At 42.0% G+C, this 24,262-nt stretch overlaps 1 protein-coding gene across 2 annotated transcripts in view; it reads right to left on the bottom strand.

Moving 5' to 3' along the window:
- Pik3ca (phosphatidylinositol-4,5-bisphosphate 3-kinase catalytic subunit alpha) overlaps positions 1-24,262 on the bottom strand; it is a 69,048-nt gene that overhangs the window by 25,908 nt on the left and 18,878 nt on the right. Inside the window, exons 1-5 of one of the 2 annotated variants that reach the window (XM_006535410.4) lie at positions 7,313-9,793; positions 3,648-4,075; positions 2,878-3,087; positions 2,138-2,388; positions 256-501 (exon numbers count right to left, since the gene is read on the bottom strand). In XM_006535410.4, the coding sequence (XP_006535473.1) occupies positions 256-501; positions 2,138-2,388; positions 2,878-3,087; positions 3,648-3,999 (1,059 nt within the window). In that variant the 5' untranslated portion in view covers positions 4,000-4,075; positions 7,313-9,793. Of the gene's footprint in view, positions 1-255; positions 502-2,137; positions 2,389-2,877; positions 3,088-3,647; positions 4,076-7,312; positions 9,794-24,262 lie in introns of those variants that run through there. The other variant, NM_008839.3, reaches the window with a different exon arrangement.

The raw sequence follows: 24,262 nt of genomic DNA, 5'->3' as shown, positions 1-24,262 counted from the left end.
TTACTAAACAGACTCTAAAAAGAATTGACTTTAAGAAGCCTACAATTATGTGTATTCTAATTATAGACAGAACCATAGCTGTGTGAAAGGGAAGGCAGGTATACCTCAAACAGAATTCATGAATTGTTTCTATTTTCTGAGATTTGTGTTTTTCTAGTCACTTGAAAAACTACAGAGGTCAACAGTTTGTACTGTGCTCCACAGAGGCTAATTACAAAAAGACTTCCACAGAGCAAACCTCAGCATTGGCCTTACCTTATCAATGTCTCGAATATTTACATTTACATAGGTTGCACAAAGAATTTTTATTCTGAGCGCACTATTTATGACCCAGAGGGATTTCGTAGATGTCTCTCCATTCATGTAGGGTGTGGCTGTGGAGATGCGCCTGGAGTATGACGGCATGGTGAAGCTATCAATCGGCAGCTGAGAGTATAGGCTTTCTTTGGCCATCAGCATCAAGTTGGGCATCCTCCCCAGCATTATACAGCTTCTTATGTACTGTAAGAGATCACAGAGGGAGGGACTTCACATAAGGCACTTCATTCCTATGACAGCATGTAGGAATATTATGAATATTTACACATTGATTTACAAAGGTGGTTTTAAAAATTAAACATAGACCACACTTGATAGTAGCTGTTTATAATGCAGTTAGAACCTCTGAATATATTTATATAAAATAAAAAAATTAGGGCCAACTTCTGATACTATTATTTTACTCTTAAACTGCAAAACACTACAACAGTATCAGAAGTGATCACTGTAATAGAAAAGCAGCTTCCTTTGGTAAGCCTGACAGTGCATGTCAACCCTGACAGCTAAGCCTTTCTCAGGGTCAAACCCCACCCTACTCCCTCCAAGTAGTTCCTGAGGAACATTTACTGAATTGAAACAATGAAGCCCCATAAACAAACTGGTATGGTTACCTACACTGGTAATTCTAGCACTTGGGAAGTGACTGGAAGAAGATGAAGGCTTAAGGTCATTTCTAGCTACTACATGACCAGTTTGAAGCCAGCCTGGGGTATATAAGACTCTGTCTTAGACAAACAAAATCCCAAACAATAAAAATAATAAGTAACAAGACTCAGAATAACAGAGTTATTTTTTAAAATGTTAAAACGGGTGGGTCTCCCTTTTGAAACAGCAGGCTGTACTTCTGCACAGAGTTCAAGGTCAGACATGTTCCTCAGTCACTGTCTGCTTCATGGAGAGAGGATCATTTCCTGAATAGGGAGCTCCCAAGGCCAGGCTGACCGGGCACAGAGCTTCAGAGATCCTCAGACACAGGCTGCCGGCCATGCCTGGCTTTCATGAGGTGCTGGGGTCCAAATACAGTTCCTCCTCACACTTATACACAAACACTTTACCAACTGCTCAATCTTCCCACGCCTAAGAGAGCCCTAGTACATATGTGTACATGTGTCCTTGTATGCATGTCACAGAGAGTGCATAGAGTTCACAAAGCTGGCTCTCACTTTCCACCATGAGTCCCAGGGATGTGACTCAGGTTATTAGGCTGGGTAGTAACAAGTGCCTTTATGCACTAAGCCATCTTGCTGGCCCCTACACATGGATTTTTAGCCTATGTTACTGTATATACATCATAACTCCCTATTTTCCCACTTATCACCAACTAAAGGCCACTGTCTCTCTTATTAAACAGTAACTGGTGTGTGTATGCTACCACTGCTTCTCAGCTGGATTTATTCAGTGACCAGAGAAAGAGAGGAAGAAGGTTAGTAGTAAATGTAATAAACCAAGATTCTATTTTAATGTTGTCCCCACATCCTTTGTAGGAGCAGGTAGGTCATGAAATGAGTATTTTGTGGTTAGTGTAACTGCTATGTCTTCCAACTCTAAAATAATTGCATTATTTAAACATAAACATAAATAGACAAGGGACTGGCTGAAATTCACTCATCCCAAAGGGGGTGAATATGAGCCAACACATAAAATACACATATGTCATAAATATAGCTCAGTGGTACAAGACTTGGCTGGCATTCACTATCAGTATTAAGCAAAATTCAAGTATACTAATAAAAATAAGCTTACAAGTGGTACTTCCTAAAATGAATATTCATCATCCGAACGCTGTGCCATGCAGCTCTGGTGTGGTGCCGTCACTCACCTTGTACTGACTCAGAGGGTACTTTTCCAGGAAGTATTCGTCACAGCCACACACTTTCAGAATATACTTGCCCTGATATTCTAAGACACAGAGTTTCAGCTGCTCAGAGGACAACAACATGCTCCGAGTCTTTTTCCTGATGGCTTCAGCAATGACTTGCTCTGGCACACAGTCATGATTGATCTTCAGAGTGTACTTCTGCTTGTCGTTGTTTGGAGAGACTATTACCCAAATCACCACTATGATTTGTCCTGTAACCAAAAAACACCGTTAGGTGCATCGCTGTGTCTATTTCATTTCTCTGAAGACAAGTTTCGAGAAGTGTTCACTGTTCCGCTAAGCACAACCAGAAACCATATCTAGTTAATCCAAATAGAGGTAAAGATCTGTCTAAAGACACAACATCCAAGGCTCCTTTTTGAGTGGATCACAAGGACCCATGGCTGAGCTTAACGCCACATTAAACTTTAAAAGGAGAATCAGCTCTAATTCTGTTAGTATTCTATGCAACAGTGAATTCTAAACTCAGTTCTTGAGTGTCAGTGAGATAAGCATTTACCAAGGGGTGAGTCAGTAAGAAGGAGTGACTGCTATCCAGAAGTCATTACTCCACACTCAGCTCTCAGGGTGCAGGAGCCCTTCCTTGTCTTAGGCGCATGATCCAGCTACCAAAAGGCAACCGTGCAGCAATCAGCACAGCTACAGCAACACAAGGTCCGCTGCGGGGACCGCCTCCTTACCTTTATCTAACTTGTTGTAGATGTGCTTTGGCAGTTCTGGGGAAGACTCGACATTTGGAGGGTAGACATACATTGCTCTGCTATGAGGCGAGTTGAGATCCCGCAGGTCCACAGCTTCTTTGCAAACATTCAGAATGTTCCTTCGAAAGTCTTGGACTTCTGGATCTTTAACCATATCAAATTCACACACTGGCATGCCAATAACAAAACCTAAAAAAATAGGATGTTTATAAACAATGTAGGGCAGAAGTGGTTTTTACAAACGGAGAACTACACACATTTAGAAAAGCACAAAAGAAAGTTTCTATGAATTAAAAAAATGTTTTGATAAATCCATTTTTAAGAGGACAGCCAAGGCTACACAGAGAAACCCTGTCTTGAAAAACCAAAAGAAAAAAAGAAAAGAAAAAAGGAGTTGGCCTCAAGCATTTTAATTATATGCATTGTCCATATATCCATTAATATTATGATAGGACCTTTATCAACTTTTTCTGAGTAATAAAACTTGGCTAATAAGAAATCTAAGTCCTCCTACTAATTGTTTCCCTTAAGTAAAACCCTACAGGATATCAAAGCGTTACGAAGTTCTATAGCTCAGTAGTAAAAAACCATAAAAACAAAAACCCTACTTTATATTTTTAAATAGAAATCTACTCAAAGATTACAAAGGTAATAATTCAAAGTATCTTAAGAATAAAATAAAGAGGAGGCATCATAGTTATTTGCAGTTTAGCAATGACAGTGTCAATTAGCTGAAAATTATATCATACCAATTTCTCGATTGAGGATCTTTTCTTCACGGTTGCCTACTGGTTCAATAACTTTTAAAAAGGGTTGAAAAAGCCGAAGGTCACAAAGTCGTCTTGTTTCATCAAAAAATTCTTCCCTTTCTGCTTCTTGGGTGACACTTACGAAAATGTAAGAAGTTTCGTCTTGCAGAAGCTGATGGAGAGGGTATTTCCTGGCCTCTCTGAACAGTTCATGTTTGATGGTGACGAGTGTGGCCTCACGGAGGCATTCTAAAGTCACTATCATTCCATTGGGGAGTAAACATTCCACTAGGATTCGTGGGGGCATCAAGTGGATGCCCCACAGTTCACCCGAAGATGGTCGTGGAGGCATTGCTCTGACCCTCTGCAAACTTTACATAGAAAACCGCCTTATGGAGTCAGAATCACGACTGTCTCCAAACAGTGCCCTGAACAAAAGAAGAAAACCACCTGTTAGAGAGAAGCAATTGCTGATCACACACTGACGACAGCACTGAGAAGTGCAAATGGTCACAACTTGTTGTCTGACTAATCAGAGCAGTAATAACTTATGTGTTTTAATCTAGATGGTTGCTCTAAACTAGGCTACACAGATTTTATTACAGAAGACAGTAGAAAAATAACCTGCATTTAATTAGATTTAATGAAAATTTAAAAATATTGAATAGGTTTTCTAAGCTGGGTCTCACAAAAACAAGCAATGGGAAGAATGAAAAAGCAAGCTGTAACTCAACCAGAAATGACCATCTCCCCAGGCTTGGTGGTGCAGGCCTGCAACCTCAGCTCCTTTGGCTGAGGCAGGGGGATTTATTTGCAGGTTCAAGGCTTGCCTGGAACACTTAGCAAGCATGTCTCAAGTAGCAGCAGCCAACAGGTTAGGGATGGGATGGAGTAGTGAGCACTTGCCTGGCACACACGAAGATGGCTTCTGCCACTGTTACTATCATTTGAGGATGCCACAGACATGGCAGATCTTTTAGGTAACGGGTCCTGACTTATTTAAGTGTAAATACAGCCCAGATACTCCTCCTTCTTTCTCTTCACCCAGCATATGCAGTCATGTGAAATTAAATGGCTTAGTCTTTCCATCTTAAATCTTTGTTTGTTTGTTTGTTTTTTTCGAGACAGGGTTTCTCTGTGTAGCCCTGGCTGTCCTGGAACTCACTTTGTAGACCAGGCCTGCCCTTAGACTCAGAAATCCGCCTGCCTCTGCCTCCCGAGTACTGGGATTAAAGGCGTGCGCCACCACGCCCGGCTCTATCTTAAATCTTAATGAATGTGTGCATGTGAGTGCAGGCGCCTGTAGAGGACAGAGGGAACAGATCTCCCTGGAGCTGGAGTTACAGGCAGCAGGGAGTGCCTGATGTGCGTGATAGAAATAAATTCTGTTCCTCCGAAAGAGCAGTATGCATTCTTAACTGAAAGCCATTTCTCTAGTCCCTGTCACTTCCTTTCTGTTGGTAGGGGGCTGGGTTGTTTGTCTAAGTGATACTTTTAGACCACTCTGGGGTTTTGTTTGAGAAAGGGTCTAAGACGGTCCAGCCTGGCCTCGAATTTTCGATATAACAAAGACTAGCCTTGCTTGATGTTCCGATGCTTCTAATTCCACCTGCTGACTGTTGGGGTTATAAGTGGCTTCCATTCTGTTTTTAAAGGTATTCTATTTTTGCATGTGTGCATATGTAACTGCAGAGGCCAAAGAGCATCAAATTCACACAGGTATAGCTGAAGTTACAGATGCCTGTGAACTGCCTGATGTGAATGCTAGGACGTGAACTCTGGGCCTCTTCAAGAGCACCAAGTGTTCTTAATTGCAAATCCACCTCTCTGCCTCATTTGTTTTGGTTTTTGCTTTTTCAGGACAGGGCTTCTTTCTGGGTAGCCTGGATGCCCTGGAACTTACTCTGTAGATCAGGCTAGCCTGTGCCTCCCAAGTGCTGGGACTAAAGGCTGGTGCCACTCTTAGCCCCCAATTTGGTTTTTAAAGTATATTGTTACATAACAAAATATCATCAATTATTTTCCTTGAAGCATGGTGATTAAGCTGTGCCAATTCTTAATATTCTTGAGATGGACTGTTTTAAATATTGAAGGACCTACGACTAACTCTCTGTGTCACCCCACTTCGGATTAAATACTTATAATATTTTAGATGACAGCAGTCTTGGGGACTCATTTGGAAGATGCCATTAAAACCTTTAAAATATGCACGCTTACAGTTGTTGAGATGGCTCATGGGTAAAAGTGCTTGCCATGGAAATCAGATGACCTGAGTTCAATCTCTGGTCTCACAGGGAACCAGTTCCCAGAGCTGTCCTCTGACCACATCTGGACAATGTACCAGTGCTCAAGTCCCCAGCCCCCATACACACATGCCTTCCAAGGCTCCTCTTAAAAACGAGAAAACAGAAGGCAATTTCCTGCTGTTTTTAGGGTTTCTTCCACTCAGTGACACTGAGAAGTCAAGCAGCACAGAAGTCAAGCAGGAGATGCCAAGTGAGAAGGTCCTGGGGAGGGGAGAGACAGCAGCAAGGAAGAGGGCACGGTGCTCTGGCAGAGATCCTCCCTACTCAGGTTCAGTTTCTAGCCCACAGAAGCTCATAACCACATCTAATTCCAGTTCTAGGGATTCCAACTCACTCTTTCTCTGGCCTCCATCGGCACCAGCCATGTACATGTGCACAGACATACATTCAGATGAGAACTCATACACATGAAAAGGCCCAAACATCCTACTCATGTGGCACATGATACCAGCACATAGGAACTAGAGATACTGGTTCCTCACCAAGGGTGTGGTTCTGTTAGGTGCTGGGTAGGTAGTGTCTTAGGTTTTATCGTTGTAAAAAGACACCATGACCATGGCAGTTCTTATTAAGGAAAAGAGGCTGGCTTATAGTTCAGAGGTTTAGTCCATTATTGTCATGATGGGAAGCATGGTGGTATGCCAGTAGACTTGGTGCTGGAGAGGTATCTGAGAGTTCTACATCTAGATCAGCAGGCAGCAGGAACAGAGTGACAAGGGGTCTGGCTTGAGCATTTGAAACCTCAAAGACCATCCCCACTGACACACACACACACTTCCTCCAACAAGGCCACACATACTCTAACAAGGCCACACCTCCCAACTGTGCCACTCCCTATGAGCCATTGGGGATCATTTTCATTCAAACCACCAGAGTAGGTAAGGAAGAATGAGACAGATGTCCTCCTCTGGCCTTCATTAGAGGAAGTTCAGAGTGAAAATAGCATGGTATGTGTGATAATAATTACACTCTGAATTCCAGAGAAGAAGAAAAGCTATGGTGAATAGATTCTATAAACAGTGTGCCCAGCTGACTCAATGGAAGTAGGGAGAGAAGATAGCCTACAGAACATAGTATAGAAACAGAGGAATTAAACAGGGAAAGAAGGAAGGAAGGAAGGAAGGAAGGAAGGAAGGAAGGAAGGAAGGAAGGAAGGAAGGGAGGGAGGGGCATGACACAATCTACAAACCTGCCACCCTCAGTTTCAGGTTCACCAACATCTAACTTATCTATCCATCCTAAGCTCCTGTACTTAGTTTTCCTCTCCACCTTCATCCCTACCCTGATACCACGGGTAGAGACTACTACAACCGCCTAAACGTCCAAGGCAGCATGACCTAGACTAAGATCCCAACCTACTTAGATATCTGTACCACAGCAGTTCTCAAAGATGGACAAATGGTCTTGAGGTACTCCACAGTGACAGCACATCAAAGGTGGCAGCAAGGCAGAGGAATCCTGCAATCATTAGCTTTCTGTAAGCCCTGGGAAACAACAACTGGAAGAGCATGACTAAATATAAGAAAAATAATTTTTTTTAACTTTTAAATTTTTTTTATTTTTTGGCTTTTCGAGACAGGGTTTCTCTGTGTAGCCCTGGCTGTCCTGGAACTCACTCTGTAGATGAGGCTGGCCCTGAACTCAGAAATCCACCTGCCTCTGCCTCCCAAGTGCTGGGATTAAAGGCGTGCACCACCACTGCCCGGCAGAAAAATATATTTGAAAGTTGAAAACATCCTTCAAATTTATAGAAGAGATCCACTGGAGCAACCAGATTTAAATGTAACAATTTTGTCTCTCATGCTTTTATTTAAATGTGTACAGGTATACATGCACCTGTATGTGGGGAAACAGTTGTTGGCATTACTATCTTCCTTAATTACTGTCCAAGTAGGTGAGGCTGGCTGGCCTGCAAACCTCACAAATGTGCTGATCATCTCCTCCTCTCCAAACTATGCCATAACGTGCAGTTTACTGTGGGTGTAGTGCTCAAACTCAGGCCCTCAGGTCTGTAGCACAAGCACATTTACCACTCAACTATTGATCTAGTCCCATGTACCCCCTGTATTTTAAAAGAAAATTCACCGCCTAGTAAAGAACAAAGCAAAACAGATAAATCAAATCCGTGTGCACAATTACTAACTGTGCACTTGAACTGTAACTTAAATGAAAGGTTTTTTTGTTTTGTTTTTTTAATTAGGTATTTATTTCATTTACATTTCCAATGCTATCCCAAAAGTCCCCCACCCGCTCCCCCACCCTCCTACTCCCTCTTCTTGGCCCTGGCGTTCCCCTGTACTGAGGCATATAAAGTTTGCACCACCTATGGGCCTCTCTTTCCAGTGATGGCCGCCTAGGCCATCTTCTGACACATATGCAGCTAGAGACACGAGCTCTGGGGGTACTGGTTAGTTCATATTGTAGTTCCACCTATAGGGTTGCAGATCCCTGTAGCTCCTTGGGTACTTTCTCTAGCTCCTCCATTGGGGGCATTTAACTCCTCCCCCCAAAACAAATGCCAAATGAGTTCTGACTTTCTGTAAGAATACAAAAGTTAAAATACAAAGAAAACTAAACCATAGCCACACTTAACACAGTAGCTGTTTATGGTTTTTTTGTTTTTGTGTTTTTGTTTTCTGTTTTTAACTGAATAGTGCTATAAAGTCCACATTACAGAATCACTGAACGCCTATTAACACAATAACCCAGAATCTCACTTGTTTTCTAGGAACAAAAGGGAAGGCTAACAGGATAGACAGGTTATTGATTTTATGGCTTACTGTATAATGGTATGGTTATAGGTAACAGACTTTTCACAATCTAACTCTCTTTCCATTGATAAGCAATGTGATCCTAGCCATAATCCCTTGAAGATTCTGGAAAACAAGGACTGGCTAGCTTCACAGAAATAACTAGGACATAGACCTTTCTATTTGTTTGATGGTTTTCTGCCTTCTCATGGCAACCTCACTCAGAACAAAACTGCTATCCCAGAGCTCACACATGAAGTGTAAAAAAGGCAAAGAGACCTTACAACTAACATTTCACTGCTGTGTTGGCAATAATCCTTTGGGATGTAGGCACTAACACTCTACACGTAAGTAAACCAAAGATCAGAGATGTAACCATTAGAAAGTGGACTTTCATTTAAGAAAGCTGCTGGAGATTAAATCCAAGGCCCCACACATGCAAGCATTCTATCTTTGCTTTTTATACCAAGTTTCATTATATAGTCCCAGGCTGGCCATTAACTAGCTATGCAAACTAAGCAGACCCCAAACTCATAGTACTCGGATACATGCTACTACAGAAGGGGATAAGTTGCTGAAAAGTCCATTGGTTCACAACGTTGAGACTATCTGTTCATTCTTATACAACAAAGAGCTTTTGAGGGAAAGATCTTATTAGCCTAGGCTGACCTTGAACTAACTACTCCTACCTCTACGTCTCATGTGCTATATTAGGTTCATGCTATTATGTCCACCTGAAAAACAAAGACAGAAAGGAAAAAGAAAATTGGCTTTGCTTACCCTAGTATTCTATTTACATAAATAAACTGTTCCATTAAGGTGGTCTCGTTTTCTTAGAAGCATGTATATGTAATTTATTCCCTCTGTTGGTGAGTCACACTCCTCATTATCAAGTTCAACCACTGTTCTGGCCCATAGCCCATGGCAAGCTTGTGAGAACTGGAGGACTACCCCACGTCTTCTACCATAGGACAGTCACTTCTCAGCTTGGGCCAGCTGCTGGGTCACTGCAGCACACCCTTCTACTACTCATGCTATACACCAGACTATGAAGCAGAACTATTACACAACTGTAGATTGGGAGTTAGCATAACAGGTGAACAAAGCAGTCCATCTCTGACTTTAGAAATAAATATTTAAAACATATTTTTACAAATACGTATTCTATCTGCATCAGAAAGACATGAGCAATAAATAAGCCATCTGGAAACATCTATCTGTAAGCTTAGGTACATCTATGCTGTCTGAATTGGCAGCCTAAGCACGCGACAACCACAAGTGCTGAAGCAAGCAAGCACCTTGTATTTTCTGGACGTACATGGTCCACACACGCAGAAGGTGCAAACATTTTTTTGAATAGCCACTATGTATTTCTGATTCTTATGTATTGGCATACACAAGGTACTTCCTACAATTATTCTTAAGTCAATGGGAAAGAGCATTTAGTTTTATATCTCTATTACATCTCTTTATTTGGCTACTAGCCAGAAAATTGAAATATACTTTCCAAATCTTTAAATTTCCAAGCAAGTCTTTAGTCTGACATAGAGCAGAATTAGAGATGTCCTTGTGGGTTGCTACAGAAGCAATGTGATTCAAACATGCTTAATAAATAGTCTGATTACCCTAGGTGAAGATTATTGTAAATATTTTGAGTTAATTAATCCTTTCCTTAATGTTACCACAGCCTCTTGTAGTGTTTATATTGTAGCTTTACACGCTCATTAAAGTAATTTATAACCATGCCTAACTTCTTACTAGATTGTGACTTTTCCAGGATTTTGGGAAAAGTGACACACAAAATAGAAAAAAAAAATAGAAAATTAAATAGAAAACTAAATTATAAAATTATTCTAGGAGGTCCCCTGCACATATATAGCAGATGTGTAGCTTGGTCTTCATGTGGGTCCCCAACAACTGGAGCAAGGGCTTACCCTGACTCTGTTGCCTGCCTGTGGATCCTGTTCCCCTAACTGGGCTGTCTTGTCTGGCCTCAGTGGGAGAGGATAGGCCTAGTCCTGCAGTGACTGGAGGTGCCAGGGTGGGTTGGTATCCAGAGGGGTCCTCCCCAGTCTCAGAGATGAAGGGGAGGAGAAAGTAAATGGAGGAGCCATGAGGGGGAACTGGGAGGAAGGGAGCACTGTAAAGTAAATAAATTAATTAATTAGTGGGGGAAAAAAGAAACTATTCCAGGGAAAACATCAAGGGCTGGAAAAAAGCAAGCAGTTGGGATGGTAAGCAAGAGGCTGAGGGCATCTAAAGAGATTAGAGTGCTCTGAGGCCAGCTGCATGGCGATGGGATGTCTAATTATAAACACATCCCATGGAGGGGCGATTCATGGGAAGCAAGTGTCCTTCAGCACCATGTTCTGAGCCCCGGTCTGGCCTCTGAGATTTCCTTTTTGTAAGAGCCACTGGGCAGTAGCTGGAACAAGTCCAAACAGACAGCTGTGATATGCACAAGCTCTGGAAAGATGCTCCGTCCACTTCCTTCAGAATGCTGTCCTTCACTGACCTTTACAAGCTAACCATGAGAAAACAGGCTTTCAATGACACACAAAGATCCCTAGAGTAGAAATCAAATTCTCATGACAATATGAAGGAAACTCTAAACCCTTAAGTAAGGGCTGCAATTTGTTTTCATATTAAATTCACATTCACAGAACTATAAAAGGTATTATAAAAATATATTTCTATAACTACTGCAGCAAGAAACCAAAGTTTCCTGATGAGGTCAATAGGTGGCTTAGGAGTATCTGTGTGTGGATAACTTTTAAAAATAATGACAGTTAGGATCTAGGTGAGCAGTGTGTATAAAATGTAGATTTTACAGGGTCTCATGTGGCTCAGGCTGGGTTTGAATTCACTATGTAGAAAAAAATGACCTTGAACTGCTGACCCTCCTGCCAAGAGGGCACTAACCAGGTCATCCAGCTAAAACATAGACCTTTAGGACCATGACCTGAGCAGGCAGGTTAAAAGATTCTAATGTGATAGCAAAATCAGTTTCACTTCAGAGCCACTAACGAATACGAATTAGTAATACTGGTTTTAAGTTGCTAGGTAAATCATGAACTTAAAAACACAACTACTATACGAACCATATCTTGAAATGAGGGGTAGAAAAATTTAATTTTATAGGCCAAAAGTGTGGCTTAATGATAAGAGTACTTGTTTAGCATGCTTAAGGTTCTGTTTTGATTCCCTACAAAACTGAAAATGCAAGGACAATAACAAAAGCAAAATCAAATTTCAGTGTGCACTAAGGTGAGCTAACATTTCAACTCCAAAGGAGACTAAGCATTTAGGCAGCTGGAGACAGAGCTGTGAGATGGTAGCACCTGCCTAGCAGGTGCCTAGGCTGGATGCCAATACCCAAAGTAAAAGCAGGGAAGGAAGAACAGGCCAGGGAGGCTTATGAAATGCAATTATGAGGAGAGTGCAGAAAAGACAGGGGGACTTGATACTAGCACGTGATTTTAATTACACAATGTTCTCCTCAGGATGTGACCTAGAGTTTCCTAGAGACTACTCCTCTCATCACCCTAGGACAGTGTTGTGGTCTGAGCATGAAACGGCTCCTATAGGCTCATGCGTTTGTACACTTGGCCCCCAGCTTGCTGAAAGAAGTGGGGCACTGGGGAGGCCCAACTTCTTGTTTGTTCTCTGCTTCCTGCATGGTGATGATGCTATGTGACCAGTGAGCCCGTGGCTCCTGTCACCTGGCCTTCCCTCCATGCTGCCATGTCTTCCCTACAATGATGAAACTATAAGCCAGACAAATAAACCTTTTTCACTTAAGCTGCTACTTACAGGGTATTAACAAAGCAATGGGAAAGAAACCAAGACTCATAGTCAAGGGAGACCATCCTAGTTTCACTGGAACAAAGACCAGCCAGTCAGAAATGAAGGGTAAGTCAGGCAGCTCCAGAAAGCCCACTCAGTATCAGGCAGGACTTGGTAAGTTATGATTTCAAAACACAGAACCCAAAAGAGTAACTAATACTTCCCATTAGAAATGGCAGTACTACTGTGCTCTTCGTTACTGTCTCAACTCTCCGACTCCTTTTACTAACAGCTTCGTCTGTAAACAGCAGCATGCACTGGTAAGGGGATAGGAAGGATTAGGTACAAGGCAAAACAGTCCGAAGTCCAGAGTGACCACAGCTCTGATCTTCAATACCTAGAATTAATAACTGAGGAGCCTGGAGTGCTTTGGAAGCCTCTGAATTTTCAAATGGCATTGTTACAATGTGTATGACCCAGTCTTGTCAAAACAGAGGCAGGTGGTCACTCTCTGCTTTAGTAGGAACTGTCATCTTGAATACTTCCTCAGTCAGGACATTCCTTTTTCCTTTGCTTCACACTATTCTTTGTATCTTTCTTTTTTAAAATGATGCCCTATTTCTTTATACCATGAGATGAGGATGTAACTTATTCATTACTGGAGCTCACATTCAAATGCTGCTCTCTGGGTAGTATGCTCTCACATCTATAGACATTTAAGTACTGCTCCTTTTTGGGTAGAGCGCTCACATCTATAGACATTAAAAAGCATGTTGGTGTCTCTAAGTACACATACCAACCTTATAACATGCCTAAGAGAGAAGTTTAGGTCAGCCATAGGTTTCTCAGTTGAGCCTGTCTATGGCTGTCTGCTTTGCATGTGTGCTTACATTCACAGACATTTGGCCTAGCATGGTTCAACAAAGACAGAACTAGCACCTTTCATCAAAGATTCTAGCAGACACAGTCTAGATATCCAATTGTATCTAAGAATGCTCCACTAGAAGGTCGTCTTGTTTCGAAACATACTTTTAGTAGCATTCCAAACAGTAACAGATTTATCTGTAGTATCTGCCAAGCTGCCAAAAGATTTGGGGAGAAAGATCAAGGATTATCAGAAAGCTCCATCATGGCTCCCTCTTTCCAACAGTTTCCTATCTTCTGAGCTTGAATAAATAGCAGGGCAGTGATGGTTTCAGTGCCTGGAACCCCCGACCCCCAGACAGACAGACAAACAGACACACACACACACACACACACACACACACACACACACTAAGAAAAGGAAAACATTCATAGCATTGCTCTAAGTGTTTCTCAAAACTGAGTGACAGACGTCTTCTCTTGTACTGTTGGCAATCACAATGTTGATCTGGCAATACTTCCAGGCCAAGGAAAACATGTAAATAAATTCTACCAATTTGGTTTGCAACAAGAAAACAACCTAAATAGAGACTTGTTGGGCTGAAGAGATGGCTCAGAGGTTAAGAAGTTGCTCTTCTGGAGGTCCTGAGTTCAATTCCCAGCAACCAGATGGTGGCTCATAACCATCTATAATGGGATCTGGTGCCCTCTTCTGGCATGCAGGCATATATGCTGACAGAACAGTAAAAAAAAGTAGGTAGATAAATAAAAGAGAGAACATGCAAATTAAAATAAGAAGAGGAGGAGGAAGAGGAGGGGAAGGGGGAGGGGAAAGGAAAGGGGAAGAAGAGGAAGTAGAGGACGAAGAGGCATATGGTACATACAGAGGAGTTGAGTTTGGTTCCCAGCATTCACCATTCACACAGGCAGTTCACAATTACCTGAAATACAATGGCCTCTTCTGGCCTTTATGAATACTGCACTTAAGTCCACACGTGTACACACACACACACATGCACGCACGTGTGCCAGCCATCAAAAGAGAAATCTTTTTATTCCACTCATTTTGTGCATGTGTCTGGGTGAGCATCTCGAGCATGTGTGCAGTGACCTGGATACCCTTGTACTGTGTGGGGTCCCAAGGACTGACTGAGGTTCTAGGCTTTTACCTGCTGTGCCATCTAATTTGCCATAAAAATAAAATCTCTAAAAACAAATCAAACAAAACACATTTACTTAAAAATATGGAGTGCTTCTCAAATATATCTATCAATCTGACACGGGAGAGAACAGGCTAGTTTTCTGCCCAAACAAAATCCATCTAATGTCCTTACACAAAAAATAAAGCCAAACCCACACAGGAGGGAATCCTTGCTTTTTATTTCATTCATCCCTGGTGGGCAGCCCTTAGCTGTTGGCATTTTGTAAAAATAAACTCAGCAGTATAATTCTCCATGCAGAAGTCGATTAGAAAGGGGTAACCTGGCCCTACACGTACAGAGCACCCCTGTTCTTCACATTAGTGTTTAGCTCCTGGCAATTCTGTCAAGTTCTTATCTACCCTTGCTCACGTCTTTTGTACCAATCACAATCTCAGCCTTTGTGCTTTAAGCTATTTCCTCAGAGGCTGCTGGAGCTATAATCTTTTTAAGTACTCTCTCCTCTTATGCCTATCTATCGACATATACTGACATTATTACAAAAAGACATGACAAATAGACAATACACTAGAATTTTATTTTACTAAAGCTGACCACTAAATGTTTACTCTTAACCTGCTCATCTCATATGTCATACTGACCCAAACCAATGTTCCCAGCCCCAATTAATGGCATAATTGTAGAAAGGTCTACTTACATTAAGTCTCACTTGTTTCAGACTACACTCTGAAACATGAAATTTTTTATTTGCTTAGTTATTCTTCACAGTAACAACACTGGACAAAAGACATAAAATGTAATAAAAACTTGAGTTTTAAAGCTGCTTCCTCCCCCCCCCCCCTCAAGCTAGACAGATTGCTCAGTGATTAAGACCACTAGGCTGTTCCTGCAGAACTGGGTTTGGTTCACAGCTATCTGTAATTCCAATTCTGACTCCTTCTACCTCCCCAGGCACCAAGTGCGGTTTACATACATACATGCAGGCAAAACACTCATATAAAGTAAGTCTTTAAAATTTCTTAAAAACCAAGTTCAGCTACAGGGAGACTACTAACGTGTAAACTTCCTAAATTTTATACATCTTGGTGGCTTACCAGCTGGTGATGGTAAGCCTCTATTTCTGAAGACACCACACACTTCTCCAGGACAAGAAGAAATCAAGTTAGTGCTGACAAGGAAGCTCCTCCTTGCTGGCCAGCTCTTGGTATACTAGAGGGTGCTGTACAGGCTCCTGAGAGACAGGGGTTGTCAGCAGTCCTGTGACCTGTGAATCCTGTGAACTGCAGTGGTGACCAGTGTAGCAAAGTATGCCAATGGATACAACAGTGGCACCAGCGTTATAGGGAAAACCAAGTGCTTCCTGATTGGATTTATGGCACATTCTGAAGAGGAAATGCATGTCTGGTCCTATAAATAATCCAGCTAAGAACTCATGGTGGGGAACTCATATGCAACAGGAGTGAATTGTACCTACTATCAGATTGCTCTCTGAACTGGTATCTCTTATACCCCATAGATTAGTGCAATTCACAGACCTCTTTAGTGAAATTTGATTGTGCAGTGGGTAGTGGTTTATTGGGTAGTGGTTTATGCAGAAAGTCACAGACAATCAATGTGTAGAGAATAAGTATGTATAAAGTGCTCAGTTACAAATGAGACATCTGAATCATAGAGTGGGCAGGAAGACTGTTAGAACCAGAGGTCAAAGAAGACCAAAGTGAAGCAGTGTTGCTTTGACAGTGAACATGTCAGGCCAATTGATCTCGTGAGCTCATCACAGCTGTGGTGGCCTCCATATGATCAAGCCAGTAAACATTCTAGCAGAGGGGAGAGGGACTCACAGCTTTTTCCCTAGTTGAGAAGCTATTGATACCTGATGGCTTCTGGGGGAGGGAAGAGTTAGTTGATGTAGCCCTCTGGTAAGTAAACCATGTTTGGTGGTCAGTTGATATTAAGAGTGTATGAGCAGCACAAACTAGACTTGGTAAGTTTCCTAAAACAAGAGGACTTGAAGCTGGAAGGGATTAGGGGTATTGGGTAAGGGGTCTGGAAGGAAAAGGGGATGAATATGATCAAAATATAGTGTGTATGCATGAAACTTGCAAGAATAACAATATTACACATTTCTTAAAATTGCTCTCTTTTGGCCAAGGTGTGTTGGTAAATGCCTGCAATCCTAACACTGTGGAGCCTAAGGAAGGAGGATCATGAGTTTGATGTAAGATTGCGCCAGAACAAAACAGAACAACAAAGTTTCTCTATATTCTAACAGCCTGCCATCTGCCTCTTTTCCTGGCAGCAACAGATTATCACGTTAGTTATGACTGGAAACTCAACTACAGACAACTACTGACCAACTAGTGAGCCTGCTATCTGCAGGCATTTCATCAGAGAAAATGTGAGGTGATGGGGGGAACTGTTGGGAAGTAAAGCAACAGATGGCTGTGCAGCCAGAGGATGGGGACTTCCTGTTAGCACAGGCATCACACAGCCAGGTGAGGAGTTCTATGAGTAACAGCAGCAGCAGTGAGTCTTCCTTATTCCCCTTTCAACTGTTTACTGTTTATTTGGACTTGTTAATGGACAATGCACTGATTATTTCGGAATGATAGCTCTGTACCTTGATGACTGGTGCAGCCATCCTTAAGCATCCCCACTATGGCCATGCCGGTAGGATACTTTCATCTTTATTTCTTTTTAAAGATTTATTTATTTATTTTATGTATGTGAGTACACTGTTGCTCTCTTCAGGCACACCAGAAGAGGGCATTGGATCCTATTACAGATGGTTGTGAGCCACCATGTGATTGCTCAGAACTGAACTCAGGACCTCTGGAAGAGCAGTGCTCTTAACCACTGAGCCATCTCTCCAGCCCGGACACTTTCATCTTTATTGGCTGATGTGAAGCTGACCAACTGAAGCAGACTGTTAACCAAACCAGAAGTTAAAATGCTTGCTCTTAAAAATCTGCCATGTGAGAAAACCCTCTCATTGTCACTATGCTGTTATACCAACTGTTTCACCTGCTACAGCTCATTTGCTAACTTCTGCTGAAATTCAAGTAAGACATGGAGAACTCTAAAAGGTAATGTTGCACTTTCACAAAGGAGCAGCTAAAGAGTAACTCAAAAAGGAATGATGCAAAGATTGCAGGAAAGAAATCCAAGTCCCCAGCTTAAGCACACAGGCTGAAGGGACAGCAGCAGAGCCTAACATGCACACACCCAACTTGGTGATCACAGGGATAAGCGTGCAATGGAGTATCTTGATGGCATTAAATACAGACAAACCATGGAACCTGTCTGTCCTGCATCAAGAGCCCATTCAAAACCCCATTCTTTAATTACAGTATTAAAGCTTAAATGAAACTGTTCAATTTCACCTAGCTGATATTTATGATCTGACAGACCATATGGTATCATTACCATTTGATAATCACATGACAATTTTAAAGCATATAAAAGGAAGGGTGTTCTCTCTCTCTCTCTCTCTCTCTCTCTCTCTCTCTCTCTCTCTCTCTCTCTCTAAAATATTTCCAGAGTTAGTTTCCAGAACGAACTTCAACAATAGTGCTCTAGGCCCGTGGTTTACTCCCTAACATCACAAACAAAAATTTAAAAAGAATACCTTTGATACAGAGCTCTAAAATGATGAAAAAACTTGATAGTTTCTATTTTCATTGTATAATCCTCCAAATTACAATAATTACTTTATTTTATTACAATTGGATCTACAGCACCCATCACTAGTCTACCCACAACAATGCTATCACAACAGCCCAAATGACAGGGCTGATTTACAACTGTGCTTTAGTTTCCACAAAAGCACAGTTCTGAGAAGAGCATGAGTCATTAGCCCAGAGTTAAAAAAAATGAGAGAAACACTCTTTTCATTGATCAGAATATGAATCTTAGTATTTAAATCCCATCAATTTAGCCAAAAAATTCCTCTCCTGAGGAAAATGAGCAGAATGTTTCTATTCTCTGTCACACACTCCAAAACCATCAGAGCTGTCCTCTGCCTGTTGTTGCTGTCACTGTCCTCTGTATTGGTGTGTGATGGCAGGAAGATGACCTCAGCCTGGCTATTTTCAGTGCTGTTCTTTTCTCTTGTCAGGATGTCATCTTTCCAGGACAAAATTCTGGCTCTTCTCCCTACCTGAGCACATATTACAAAGTCCGGACAATACATATGCAAACCAGTCTAACACTAAACACTTATTTCCATGATGCTAGATGTTCCTCTATCTAGGGTTCAGCGCGAGAAGGTAGCTCTGGCTAAGCTTCGGGCAGTCCTGGGTTCAATGCACAGCACCAAGATAAACAGCAGCAGAATGTCTAGGCTCATATGCTACACTTCCTCTTAAAGACACCTCCATAAACTAAAATGGTTAAAGGCACTGGGGGGTAAATGAAAGCAAAGCTACTGTAGCCCCACCCTCACTTTCCAACAGAAACCCAAAGGACTAACTTCTCTGAATTGCCCCATGACAGCACACGGTCAGTCTCCGGCATAGCTGTCAGCACTTCCATTGCTTTTTGTTTTTGTGGTGCTAGAGATTGAGCCCAAGGCTTCTCATATGCTCAGTGAGTACTCTGCTACTGAGCTACAGTCCTTTTTTTAAATCACTACTCAGCCAGAAAGTTATCAGAGAAGTGACCAGTCCCCCATTCAACAAGTAATCCTTAACCCATTCTAAAAGGTGCTGCCAGGTGGCTGTGGTGGCACACACCTTTAATCCTAGAATGTGGGAGGCAGAGGTAAGTAGATCTCTGAGTTTGGTCAGCATGGCCTACAGAGGGAATTCCAGGCTAGTCAAGGCTACATATCTCAAAAAACAAAAATACTGCTGGGCAATGTTTGTGTGTGTATGTGTGTTCTTATGTAGAGTTCCAGCTCGTCTTATCTCACAATCCACAAAGCAAAATATAGTAATTATAGAATGAAGTTTATTTGACTGTTAACCTGGATTGTCAACTTGATGGAATTTAGAATCACTATGGAAACCAAGCTCTGGTGAGGGACTTTTCTAAATTAAATTAATTGACAGGAAAAAAAAATCCTAGGGGCTGGTGAGATGGCTCAGTGGGTAAGAGCACCCGACTGTTCTTCCGAAGGTCCGGAGTTCAAATCCCAGCAACCACATGGTGGCTCACAACCATCTGTAACGAGATCTGACTCCCTCTTCTGGAGTGTCTGAAGACAGCTACAGTGTACTTACATACAACCAATAAATAAATCTTTAAAAAAAAAAAAAAATCCTAGAAGTACATTCTATGGGCTGGGATCCCCAGCCTAAATAAAGAAGAGACAGTGAGTTGCACACTAACAACAATCTCTGCTTCCCGGCTCTCTAGCCAGGATGTGACGAGTTGTCTCAAGTTCTTACCACCATTATCTCTCCCACCGCCCATGGTGGAATATAACCTCAAACTGTGAGCCCTAATAAACCCTTCCTGCAGGTGTGTACTCATTCATGTGTTTTACAGAAGAAAAAGGATTTCTGACAGGCAGAGAATAAGTAGGGCTCCTCATTTTAGGTAAGCAGGATGATCTAAGGCAAAAATCCCTGAATGCACAGTACTGTCTCTCCCCTCCACAGTTCATTTCCTGTGATATCTATCACGACAACTGGCTGACTGAAAGTGGTATGTAATTACTCATCTGAAGCACACAGAGGGCTCAGACTCAAAGCATGACATCACGAGCCCCTTTCCTGCTACCCTTCCTCATCTCAACCACCCTGAGCTCTAGTCTCACAGGATCAACCTTTCCCTTCATAGTTTGTTCTGGCTGTATAAACAGGGACCATTTGTCCTCCATATCTATTCCCTTTTGCCACCATGCCAATTGTACTTAACTTCCAAGTGAACCCCATGTCTTGTCCAAGTAAACTGCAAAAATGCTTTGTTACATACAAAAACAAAGGCCAAGCAGAACCAGTTGATACTCTGAGTAAGAATATTTTAATTCACAGCCATTTAAGGAAACAGACTTAAGATCAGATAGATAGATAGATAGATAGATAGATAGATAGATAGATAGATGTGTGTGTGTGATATGTGCATTTGACTGCAAGCACTTGAAAAGGCCAGAGACATCAGATGCCCCTGAAGCTGGAGTTAGAAGTGGGTGTGAGCCATCGTGACATGTGTACTGGGAAGCAAGCTTGTACTCTGGAAGAACAGTACATGCTCTTAACTTCTGAACTATTTTCCCAGCCCAGACTAACTACTTTACCAAGCAGTTTACTAGCCAAGTTTACATTTCTACTTATCTAAGTCTTCCTCGGCAGTTAAAAGCAATTTTTAAAAGGTTTCCATGTATGGGTATTTTGCCTGTGTGTTTGTCTGTGCATCACTTGTGTGTCCTGGTCCACAGAGACCAGAAAAGGGTATCAGATGCCCCTGGAGTTGGAGTTACACTTGGTTGTGAGGGACCATGTGGGTGCTGGGAATCAAATTCTAGCCCTATAGAAGGTCAGCCAAGGCTCTTAACAACTGAGCCATCTCTTCAGCCCACTCAGGATTTTAGAAACCATTATAGTTAGCATCCATAAGCAACATGTAGTCCAGGCCCTGAACTAATTTTTTTTTTTTGCCTTTACCTCTCAAGAGCTGAGATTACAGATATGTACTATCATGCCTAATGAGAAATCTGTTCATGGATGTTCTGCTGAGCCTAAGTTTACATCTAGGTACAAGACCTGCTGATTTTGTAATTAGACTCCTATCTTCCATTATTATAGGATTGGTTATTGTTTACATAAAGGAAAGCTACAGTTTTATATTAAGGCCAAAAGATAATTTTACTAATTAAAAGCTAAAGACAGTGGTCTGGTAGAAGTACCATAGATCAAAGTGAAAAAGTCCTTGGGACCCTGAAAAAACACATTCTGTAACAATGTACTAAAAGGCTGGCTTCTATAGTTCACAAGTAATTCCAAAAACAAATATAAACAAAAAAGGGGGGAAAAGTTACAAATGCAGCTTACAGCAAAAGAAACTTTGTCAGAAACCAGAGAAAATAATGAGTTCAGTGTCCTGGTCCCATTTTTATTTGATGGAAGAGTAAATTAAGCTTGTGGAAGTTTAGTTGCTAGAAAGATAGCATTCAGGTTGTTGTTGGAAGCTGAAACTCTCAAGAGACATGACAACAAAATTCAGATTCAATTTTTATTTATTTGCTTGTTTTTTTGGAGACAAGGTTCTCACTATGTAGACCAGAATGGCCTTAAAATTACTATGCAGTTCACACTGGTCTTGAACTTTTGGTGGCCTTCTTGCTTCCGCATCCTGTGTATTCCTGGAAACTCACTGGCTTACCACTAGCAGCATGAGGATGAAATTGTTTCTCTGGTCTGTAGCTGCCCTTTCTATCAGAGGCGAATAGAAAGCCTCCTCAGAAAAATATAAATGTCAGAATTAAACATAGGACTCTGGCCTGTGACTAGTTATAGAAACAAGGATGTCCTCACTGTGTAAGTATGACTTGTTACTGCCTTTATTTGGAGTATAAGGACGGTGTGCCAGAGACTCGTTTAGATGCCAAGATGACAAGGGCTGGACCTCTGATGATGTCATCAAGTGAGATTTATTGCTGGGCCACATGATACCCGGTACTGTGTGGCAAAACTTTTCCTAGGGACATATAACACATGTCCACTCACCTCAGATAGGGACCAAAAGTTGAGATACCTCCAAAGTCCAACTTGGTGAACCAATGAGTTTTCTTGGGGTTGCTTACAGAATATGAGTGAGCGGTTACTTTCAGGAGCAGAATGACTCAAAGACAGCTGCATCACTAAAGCCTACCCCAGCAAGCTGACAGCTCAGAAAGCTGGGAACCTGCAGCACACTGCACAGCCTGCAGGCAGCTCAACATACTGAAGACTTTCCTTTCCAGATGTCTTAGCTGGTCTACGTTCTTAGTGGTATCTTGGCTGGTTTCTGCTTCTTCCTGGTGGCTGGTCTCATATCAAGTCTTTTCTTGTAGCTTGGCTTGTCTGAGAATTTCTCTGCAGCTCCGTTCTATCAGTCTGATTAAGAGTGACTCTCAGTTTTTATTGCTTTCTCTGGCTGGGAGGGACCTAGAGAATCTGGTCAGTTTCAGGAACTGCACCTCTGAAATGTTTACCTTCCAGTTTAAGGAGCTTCCCTGCAGGATGAAATGTTTCAAAAACTGCTACACAACACATGGCCTAGAGGCTTTGGAAGTGTTTGTGGGAGAGAGCCTAAGAGTCCTGCTCAGTGGAGTTTCATGGATGGCTCTGATGGAAGCCGAGAAGGCCAGACACAAAGACAGAAAGACTGCTAGCAAGGTTTCTCACTGCCAGCTAGTTTTATGTCAACCTATCACAAGATAAGAGTTATTTGAGAAAATGTCCCTACCAGGCTGGTTTGGGGGCAAACCTGCAGTGCATTTTTTTTGGTTGAACACTGATGTGAGAAGGCCCAGTTCACTGTGAGTGGTACTAACCTTGAGCTGGTGGTCCTGGGTGCTATAAGAAAGCAGGCTGAGCAAACCACAAGGATTAAACCAGTAAGCAGCACTCCTTCATGGCTTCTGCCTGAGTTCCTGCCTACAGTTTCTCCCTTGAACTCCTTCAGTGATGGTCTGTGATGTGGAAATGTGAAATAGCCCATTCCTCCCACCAAGCTGTTTTAGGTCAGTATATTCTATCACAGCAACAGAAACCCTAAGTAAGACAAATAGGGACAAGGACTCCACTGAAAAACCGGACTATAGGTAACTGATGTAACACACTAGCAAATAACTTGCATTCTTTGTCTATGCTCCAATATTTTGATGTTGAATTTAAAAGTATTAGACCTGAATGAAGCTAGAAAGCTGGCTGAGCAGTTAAGAACACTGGCATCTCTTCTAGGGGACCAGATTTCCAACAACCGAATGACAGTTTACAACTGTCTGTAACTACAGTTCCAGGAGATCAGATGCCCTCTTTTGGTTTCTGTGGGCACCAGGCACACACGTGGTGCATTGAAGAGGATATAAGAGCGGCAAAAGGGACAGAGATGTGCATGGGAAGGAGCATCTGCAAACAGCAGCAGTGTACAGCAACACAAACACTGCTGCTGGTTGCTCTTTAACTGCACTCTTGACAGGAGTGTGTGTCCTCTATTATGGAACACCTATTATTTCCTAAGTCCAGGAGCAGCTTCCTATTTAGTGCTTACCAAGGCGTGTGTGTGCATGCGTGCGCTTGTGTGCACGCTCTCATGCTATCAAGCCAGCTCTTCAGCATAACTAATGCTTTAAGTGAATCTGGTATGTAGCTCTGAGTGCATATTGCTTATGTCAATTTCTATGCAAGGAGTTGCAGAATGTTTCGTATACTAAATGTTTGAAAGGAGAGTAAATTGACAAGTCACCTTCAACATATCTTAGAGACTCACAAAACACACACACACACACACACACACACACACACACACAAGTAAATTGTTTGTACAGGAAGAACCAGGCTTCTCTAATTGAAGCAATATGATTACTTGATGATCAGTGGTTCTGGCAGAACTGACCAGCCACTGACGTGGCACAGCTGGCTTTTTTAACTCCTTTAAGATGAAGAACTGTATGCCTCTAATACCAGTGTTCAGAAGATAGGAAGACCACCAACAATTAGAGGCTAGCCTGGGTTATATAATACCAGGCCAGCCAGACTATCATGGAACAAATGAATAAATAAATAAGATGCTATAAAGTAGGACAAAAGACTAAATAAAAT

Source organism: Mus musculus, chromosome 3, assembly GCF_000001635.26.
Source record: "Mus musculus strain C57BL/6J chromosome 3, GRCm38.p6 C57BL/6J".
NCBI classification, from domain to species: Eukaryota; Metazoa; Chordata; class Mammalia; order Rodentia; family Muridae; genus Mus; species Mus musculus.
The sequence above is the reverse complement of the archived record's forward strand: the minus strand, read 5'-3'. Positions and strand labels throughout refer to the sequence as shown.